This window comes from Camelina sativa, chromosome 7 (genome assembly GCF_000633955.1).
Source record: "Camelina sativa cultivar DH55 chromosome 7, Cs, whole genome shotgun sequence".
Lineage (NCBI taxonomy): Eukaryota > Viridiplantae > Streptophyta > Magnoliopsida > Brassicales > Brassicaceae > Camelina > Camelina sativa.
The window spans coordinates 30148043-30157059 of NC_025691.1; the positions used below are offsets into that span (position 1 = coordinate 30148043).

The window sequence follows — 9017 nt, forward strand, 5'->3', positions numbered from 1 at the left end:
GGGGGATTATTACAGGGAGTTGTGCATTGGCAGCCTCCTCAGAAAGCCTTAGACAAAGTCAAGGAGCTTGTCTGGGATCCTACTGTTAGCTCTTATGGACCCGATGAAGGTCTTCCTGAGTTAAGAATGGCTCTTCTGACCAAGGTATGAGCGACGTTTGTCAAATTGTTTTACTTTGTGGTTTCATTTTTGAACAAAAAAAGAAAATGCTAATCCATCTTTCCTACTACTCTGAAGCTGCGTGAAGAAAACAAGCTAACCAAATCAGCTGTGATGGTTACTGCTGGTGCCAATCAGGTACTCTCCTATCTTTCTTTTTGTTTGATTACCTATAACGTTGCTACTTGCTAGGCTTTGCTTCTAGTCTCAGTCTCTTGTTTTTTTTGTATCTAGTGCAGGCGTTTGTCAATCTTGTTATTGCACTTTGTGATGCCGGTGATTCTGTTGTCATGTTTGAGCCATACTACTTCAATTCCTACATGGCCTTTCAGATGACTGGAGTCACCAACATTTTAGTTGGTCCTGGAAAGCCAGATACTCTCTATCCTGACGCAGGTACGTCCTTGCTTTTTTTAAACCCTTTTTCAGTCAGCTTCTAGTTTGTGACTGACTTGTGTGAAGAGTCTCTTTTTTTTTGGTTCCAGACTGGTTAGAGAAGACACTCTCTGAGTCTAAACCGACTCCCAAAGTTGTAACTGTTGTGAATCCTGGCAACCCAAGTGGCACCTATGTCCCTGAACCTCTTCTTAAGAGGATTTCACAGATTTGCAAAGATGCTGGGTGTTGGCTCATTGTAGATAACACATACGAGTGAGTTTTCTCATTTGATATTCCCCCCCTTGATTGAATGTAGATTTGATCTTGATTTGGAAACCGCAGGTATTTCTTGTATGATGGTTTAAAACATTGTTGCATTGAGGGAGACCACATTGTTAATGTCTTCTCCTTCTCTAAAACCTACGGCATGATGGGTTGGAGGCTTGGATACGTAAGTCCCTCCATCCAATTTTATTCAACTGTTAGATTTGGGATTTTATCATCTTATGAAAACGTCGTATGCAGATAGCTTACTCAGAGAGATTAGATGGGTTTGCAACAGAGCTTGTGAAGATTCAAGACAACATCCCAATCTGTGCAGCAATAATCTCGCAGCGACTGGGTCTATACGCATTAGAGGAAGGCTCTGGGTGGATAGCAGAGCGGGTAAAGGGTCTAGTGAAGAACCGGGAGATTGTGAAAGAGGCCCTTGAGCCGCTGGGGAAGGAGAACATTAAGGGAGGAGAAGGAGCGATTTACCTGTGGGCAAAACTACCGGAAGGACACAGAGATAGTTTCAAGGTGGTGCGGTGGCTGGCTCACCGCCATGGTGTGGTGGTGATCCCGGGGTGTGCAAGTGGTAGCCCAGGGTATCTCCGGGTTTCCTTTGGAGGGTTGCAGGAGGAAGAAATGAGAGCTGCAGCGGAGAGGCTGAGGAAAGGGTTAGAGGAGCTACTTCACAGTGGAATGGTGGAGTGAGAGTGAGAGATGTTGTTGTTGTTAACTCAAAAGATGGAGTGGTCACTTTGCGTTTAATTGAAGCTACAGAGTGTTTGTTTATTCAATAATAATAATAATCAATAGCTGATTCTTCTTTACAATAAATAGTCAATTGTATTGGGGAAACCAATGGTTCGATCCTTGTTCCCTTTGGTATACCGTATATGTATACTCTTTTTACTTATCCACCATTGAATATTTCTATCAACAAAAATGCAAAGTTTACTCTGATTTTGAATAACCAAATCGAAAAGCAAATCTTGGAATAGCTTCGTCGTTATGAGAAAGTTGATGATAATGTGGACTTTAATTTGAATTTATGAACCCACCAGAGAATTAAAAGTTAAATCGATGATTTTAGGCTTTATTAGTTTGAAAGTGGGCCGTATATGGGCCCGGATCTAGAATTTGAATCGAACCCGAATAAATAGAGAGAGAGATTGGATCATAACGACTTGACGTGGCTTCCATTTTCTTCTTTTCTTCTACTTCACCGTTCCAACTTCGCCGACGGGTCGCATCTCCGATATCTGGAGACGGAGAGAGAGATAGAGAGAGAGAGAAAGAAGAGAAATTTGGGGGCTCCGAGATCCAAGCTCTTGCTTCGGAACCCTAGGTTTAGTTTTTGAAACCAGAGGCTATTTGTGAGTAGAAAGAGGCGAGAGGAAGAAAATGGTTGGTAGTAGTAATTCGTTGGCGGGTCTACAAGATCACTTGAGATTAGCGAGAGAATACGCATTAGAAGGATCCTATGACACATCTGTCATCTTCTTCGATGGCGCCATTGCTCAGATCAACAAGTAAGTTGCTTCTTGAATCTCGAAATCTTTAACTTTTCTTTTTGCAATGTCTTCAATCCCTAGCTAAGTTTTGATTTTTTTTGAATGGAAATGGGCTTACTACTACTTCGCATCATTTCTCCGTTGGAACAAAGTTAGAATTTTTTTGGTGTGACTATACTTAGAAACTGTATTAGTATGCGTAGTGAAAGATAGAACACTCTTATAATACTACTGCATTATGTGGTTTTTAAGCGATGGTATACTGTTTATTAGGCATTTAAACACCCTTGATGATCCTTTGGCGCGGACGAAATGGATGAACGTTAAAAAAGCCATTATGGAAGAGACGGAAGTTGTTAAGCAGTTGGATGCAGAGAGGAGAGCTTTTAAAGATGCTCCTACTGGGCGTCGCGCTGCTTCTCCTCCCATCAATACCAAATCTTCTTTTGTTTTTCAGCCTTTGGATGAGTATCCAACTTCATCCGGTGGTCCAATGGATGACCCTGATGTGTGGAGGCCTCCTACCCGTGATGTTACTAGTAGAAGACCTGCCAGGTCTGGTCAAAGTGGTATGAGAAAATCACCTCAAGATGGGGCTTGGGCTCGTGGCCCTACAACTCGGACAGGTCCAGCTTCCCGCGGTGGAAGAGGTGGGGCTACTAGTAAGTCCACTGCAGGTGCCCGTTCTTCCACTGCCGGAAAGAAAGGAGCTGCCTCTAAATCTACCAAGGCAGATTCTACGGTAAGTTATATGTTTCTGCCTTTTGGGCACTGCCAATAGAGATGTTAGCTTGAAAAAATTCAATGAGTCACTTATAGACTATGGCATTTACGTTTCCATTACTTTTCTTTGGTAATAAACATAATGTCCTGAAAGTTCTAAGTTGGTGGTATATAATAGTAGGTCTGATGTATCAAAGATCAAACATGTCTGTTGCGGTTTATGAATGTCTAATTCTGTACTCCGTAGTTCGAAATTTTAGAGTGATATTTATGTTTTCCTGTAATGATATTGAGTCAGTAGTTTCCACCTATTGTCCCCAACTGATAAAACTTCTGGCCTCATTGATATCAGAATGGCGATGCTGAAGAGGGGAAGTCAAAAAGGGGACTGTATGAGGGTCCTGATGAGGACCTGGCTGCTATGCTTGAAAGGGATGTGTTGGACTCAACTCCTGGTGTCCGTTGGGATGATGTTGCAGGTTTGTCTGAAGCCAAGAGGCTGCTTGAGGAGGCAGTTGTCCTTCCTTTATGGATGCCCGAATACTTTCAGGTACTTTGTTTCTGTTTCTTATGCTGCTAACTTTGGATTTTGTATTTTACTATTATTAGACTATGGAGCAACCATACAGAATAAAACTGCCGCTTCATCAATTCCATACTCCTTATGTTTATCTTCTAGGTATGGAGGATAATTAATTTGATTGTTTTTGTTTCTCTTCAGGGTATTCGAAGACCGTGGAAAGGAGTTCTCATGTTTGGTCCTCCTGGGACAGGTAAAACTCTGTTGGCGAAAGCAGTTGCAACCGAGTGTGGTACGACCTTCTTCAACGTCTCTTCTGCTACATTAGCTTCAAAATGGCGTGGAGAGAGTGAGCGCATGGTCAGATGCTTGTTTGATCTCGCGAGGGCATATGCTCCAAGTACAATATTTATTGATGAGATCGACTCTCTGTGCAATTCGCGGGGGTAATTTTACTCACAACACTGAGACCTCAGTACCGAATTGAATGGATCTGTAATTGATGGAGGGTATGATGCAGGGGTTCTGGAGAGCATGAATCGTCAAGAAGGGTGAAGTCAGAACTCCTAGTTCAAGTAGATGGAGTGAGCAATACAGCGACAAATGAAGACGGTAGTCGCAAAATAGTAATGGTATTGGCAGCTACCAACTTCCCATGGGACATAGATGAAGCTCTCAGGTTTCAATTATTTTTTTGGGAGTGAATGCCGTCTGTCTTTCTGACTTGTTCAAGTCTAATGAAACTGCTAACTCTTGAGAGCTAATGTTGTTGCAGGAGGAGGCTGGAAAAACGTATATATATCCCACTTCCAGATTTTGAAAGTCGCAAGGCTCTTATCAATATAAATCTGAGAACAGTTGAGGTTAGTTGGTGAATAATACATTGTAAAATGATCTAATCGGCTGGTACAAGGCAATCTAGCGCAATGAGTGTTGTCACATTTTCAGGTGGCGAGTGATGTAAACATTGAAGATGTGGCTCGGAGAACGGAAGGGTACAGTGGAGACGATCTGACTAATGTGTGTAGGGACGCGTCAATGAACGGGATGAGGCGTAAGATAGCAGGGAAAACGAGGGATGAGATAAAGAACATGTCAAAGGACGATATCTCAAATGATCCAGTGGCTATGTGTGATTTCGAAGAGGCCATCAGAAAAGTGCAACCGAGTGTGTCTTCCTCTGATATCGAGAAACACGAGAAGTGGCTCTCTGAGTTTGGATCGGCTTAATTAAAACCCATTAGTGTCAAGGTATATGTGTGTGTGCCTTTTACTTGTGTTTGTTTATTATATCATTATCATTATTATTTGCCAGTCATTTATCACTGTATTCTTGTGTTTCTCTATATTTAAAACCTCTATAAAGGAATGGATTTGTATGATATTGTTTTCTTAGGTTTTTTTCCTTTTTGGGTTCATAGTAAAGTACCAAGTAGAAGAAAAAAAGAAACAAGCAAAGTATACCTTGTAAATAATTTCAGAATGAAATTTATTATCAAACCAAACAACACTTTTTCTTTATATTTAAACATAAACGAAATTCACAAAATAAATCCATCAAAATCTGATTTGAATTCTAAAACTGATCTCTTTTTTTTTTTTTCTTTTTTTCTTATTATAGTCCAATAGTTTAGCTATGTCTTCATCAGTACAGTACAATCATTCACTGTTCTGTTACATAAATAAAAAGGGATATATCTGAGTTTGTAATTGATGAGAATGTAAAGAGGACAAGGCAGCACCGTTTATCATCAGACAGACCAGTTTCGAGAGTGTTCCTGCATCGTTGGGGCGTGCCCTCTATTCTGTTTACGTGATTCGGTGATTATATTTATTTATATAGCATATCATTATCACCTACAAAACAAAATAAAATAAGTACTATAATTCTATGATATGAATATGATCCTCATGCATGCATACATACATAATGTTTTTAAGTTGTCGATCGAGGTGGATTATTATTATAATTGGTAGCATGCAGATTTGCAGAAGATCATATCTCTTCCCTCCAATCACACCTTTACATCATAAAAGTTCAGTTGTTGTTTTTTTTTTTAATGATTCCGACAACCCTTAATTTGTAGTATTTCCATATTAGATCGAAATATCTCATTTCCCAATAATAAATCAATCAATAAAAGAAAGCTAGATCAGATGCATGGATGGGTTTATTTGGCAAATTTTGGCTTGTTATGTGCATTATTTTATCACCCGAAATCCCATCTACATTGCCCTCGATCTTCAAAATTTTGCCAGAAGTTTTCGTGTTTCCTCATACAGTTATCTGTTATCATTGGAAAATGTCATTTGACCTCTTTTGATATAATAATCTTAAAAGCTGCTAGCTCATCTACATTTACAAATGTGAATTATTGTTCCGACCAATAGAAAAAGATACTTATTTTCAGAATGTATGATATATACCACACCTTTTACCTACTTTATACAATATTATTTTCCTAATAAGGAAGGAAAATAATATACTTGCATGAATTGCCAGAAAAAAAGTCAGATTCAGTTAACAATTGTGTTAACTGATAACAATATATAATTATAGCTAAGCTATAGGATTCCGACTGTAGAGAAATATGACTGGGTAGAGGGTATAAGTTCTTAAGATTTTAAGAAATACTTTACCACTAAATTACCAGTTACATTCAATAAACAAGACAAAGATTATTTTCATATCTACATTTTTTTGCTTTTCTGTTTAACATGTTGAGCTATCAATTTATATAGCAATATATATATATATATAACATATATTAAATTAGTTAAGTTTACTAACATTGTGAGAATGTGAGTTTGGTTAATAATTAGTGATGTGCGTTGAAAAGATTATGAGTGTTAGAGGTCCGACATATCTTCAGTGGTGTTTCAGAAATAATGTATAATAAAAAAAATCCAAAATAAGTCCAAAGAATATGAAAGATGGGAGTTATTTCAACGTGGACAATTATCAACCATGTCAAAAACGCATTTCAACTCCTCAATGTGTTGTTGTTATTATATATGTTCCATATCGAATTGACCCAACACAAGCAAAAAATACGCAAAAAGATTATACGATAATTCCATTCTCTAGTATATCATACATATATTCCGATGTATTAATGATGTGAATATAATGTGGAAATAGATGTGGAAAGCATGATCATGTGAAGAACACGTGACGTGCAGATGAATTGCAAGTGATGATATATGCATATCCATGTCATGTGTTTATCATGTACTTATGTGTATTATCGACGTGTTTTCCATACATGCATATGTGTATTATATTAATAATATTATATATATGGTTTTTGTTTGTGGAATGTTTTTGGTGCTCGGACGTTTTAATTTGGTTACGGTTAGTATTAATTGTTTTTTTGATACAGAACATTTTCTCATGATCTTAGATTCTTAGAATTTATTGAACATAATTTCTTGTTTAATGATCAGATTTACAGAATGCCACCATGATTTATGCTTACATTTCTGTTTTCACTTGTGTATAAATAAATATAGAAAAGAAGATTTGTGAAGTACAAACAAAAACAAATAACTGATACATTATTGCTAATTATCAAACAAAACTTATTTTAGTGGTATTTTGAGGAATTCCTCTAATTGTACACTAATTTTGAAGTAATTATATTTACTTCCAATATGTGATATTCTAACACATTTAAAATGATGACTTTTAAAATTGATTTATCTTGGACCGATCGAGTTCCATTTTTGGTAGATCGATTATCTACCCTGATAAATCCCTTGGCATGGCTGTTCTTTTCTTGCATTGTAGTATCAAAAATTGCAATATCTAGCGTATCAAAAGAAGAATTAAATACATAAATGTTCCAAAGTGGAAACAATCTAATGGCCTCGCCAAATTTGAATGTTTTTTTAAGTTGTCTATTTCCAAGAAATAAAACACAACAAAAATAGCCAGATAACATTTTTCTACAAACAAACACACACAAAACACTCTTAAAGAAATGTTCAAGTTAGACGATGCAAAAAATAATAATTTTGGCAACCAATAAGAATCGACCACAAAAGGAGCTTTTGTCTCCGAGTCTCAAAATTACTCACTCCACTCTCCACATATACACACTTCCCTTCAGTATTCAGTATCGAGTCTATCGCTACATCTATAAATACCCTCCGATTCCAACTCCTCTTGTCCACCAAACATATCATATCATACCAAAAAAACATAAAGGTATAAAAACATATATAAAGCCTTTAGCATGAGTTCAACGTTGAGTGATGTGTTTAGATCGCATCCCATTCACATCCCACTCCCAAGCTTACCCGACCTCAAATCTCTCCCTGATTCTTACACGTGGACCACCAAAGATGATCTCCTCTTCTCCGCCTCCGCCTCCTCCGACTCCCACGAATCCCTGCCGCTCATTGACCTCTCCGATCCCCACGTGACCACTCTTGTGGGCAATGCTTGTACCACGTGGGGCGCGTTTCAGATCACCAACCACGGAGTGCCCTCGCGACTTCTCGACGACATTGAGTTGCTAACCGGAAGTCTTTTCCGGCTTCCCTTCCAACGGAAGATCAAGGCGGCTCGGTCGGAGAATGGCGTCTCCGGCTACGGCGTTGCTCGTATAGCTTCTTTCTTTAATAAGAAAATGTGGTCCGAAGGTTTCACCGTTGTTGGCTCTCCTCTCCACGATTTCCGAAAACTCTGGCCCAGCCATCACCTCGAATACTGGTAGCTTAATTTCTCTATGACTCTATGATTCATGTTCTTATACGTTAGGACCCGTATAACGTAACACATCTTACGTATACATATGTCAAACCAAAAAGAATACCTGTGGACGTTAGTACGTACAGTTGACTACATATATTCAATTGATATGGATTCGTGAATCATCTGAAAAAGGAAAAGTAGAAACCACCTTCTTCTTCTTTTTTTGCCATGTCGCAGTTAGTAAAAAGCACAATAAAAAGCAGAGCTGATAGTCCCACCAAAATATTAGTACAGTATATATATATTAAAAGAGGTTTTTCTATCGTAATAGTGTTCAATAAAAATATACCTTAACGAGTGAATGTGAAAATATAAGACATTTTCTTTGCTTAGAGTTCGAGATTACATTGAGAAAATTAAAATTGTTCACTGAAATTCTTGGTTTATATAAAAGCAAATTTCAGAACTTCTCTTTGTGGTCTATAAGGGAACGTGTTATATATGACAAGTTCAATACATTACGATTTACAAGAGTTCAGATACTAATAAGTTTGCATGGATTCAACAGTGAAATAATTGAAGAGTATGAAGAACATATGCAAAAGTTGGCAGCCAAGTTGATGTGGTTGGCCTTAGGTCATGTTTATCGGGAGTTCATAGCAAGGTTCTTAGAGTTTTTGTGACAAAAAAATAAATCAAAAACTACAAAAAAACAGAAGAGGCTCTCTTATATAATAGACTCAAATCGTTTATAAGA

General features: G+C 37.9%; 2 protein-coding genes and 1 pseudogene across 3 annotated transcripts in view; all 3 read left to right on the top strand.

The window, feature by feature from the left end:
* LOC104703410 (aspartate aminotransferase-like) overlaps positions 1-1722 on the top strand; it is a 2841-nt gene extending 1119 nt beyond the window's left edge. The window contains exons 4-9 of one of the 2 annotated variants that reach the window (XM_010419418.2): positions 16-144; positions 238-297; positions 399-555; positions 645-810; positions 880-988; positions 1063-1722. In XM_010419418.2, the coding sequence (XP_010417720.1) occupies positions 16-144; positions 238-297; positions 399-555; positions 645-810; positions 880-988; positions 1063-1515 (1074 nt within the window). In that variant the 3' untranslated portion in view covers positions 1516-1722. The remainder of the gene's footprint in view (positions 1-15; positions 145-237; positions 298-398; positions 556-644; positions 811-879; positions 989-1062) is intronic. The other variant, XM_010419419.2, reaches the window with a different exon arrangement.
* On the top strand, positions 2003-4952 carry LOC109124588 (katanin p60 ATPase-containing subunit A1-like). Its single transcript, XM_010419417.2, has 7 exons — positions 2003-2336; positions 2592-3060; positions 3394-3591; positions 3763-4007; positions 4082-4240; positions 4337-4424; positions 4510-4952. The coding sequence occupies exons 1-7, from the start codon at positions 2209-2211 to the stop codon at positions 4789-4791; spliced, it is 1569 nt and encodes a 522-aa protein (XP_010417719.1). The 5' UTR covers positions 2003-2208; the 3' UTR covers positions 4792-4952.
* Positions 7719-9017, top strand: part of LOC104703411 — a 5156-nt pseudogene continuing 3857 nt past the window's right edge.

What these genes read in the sequence shown, in the direction of transcription:
- LOC109124588 (XM_010419417.2), top strand. Translation starts at nt 2,209, where the DNA reads ATGGTTGGTAGTAGTAATTCGTTGGCGGGTCTACAAGATCACTTGAGA. An exon ending in GCCATTGCTCAGATCAACAA is followed by an intron (nt 2,337 to 2,591) that starts GTAAGTTGCTTC and finishes ACTGTTTATTAG; the next exon opens with GCATTTAAACACCCTTGATG. An exon ending in GACATAGATGAAGCTCTCAG is followed by an intron (nt 4,241 to 4,336) that starts GTTTCAATTATT and finishes ATGTTGTTGCAG; the next exon opens with GAGGAGGCTGGAAAAACGTA.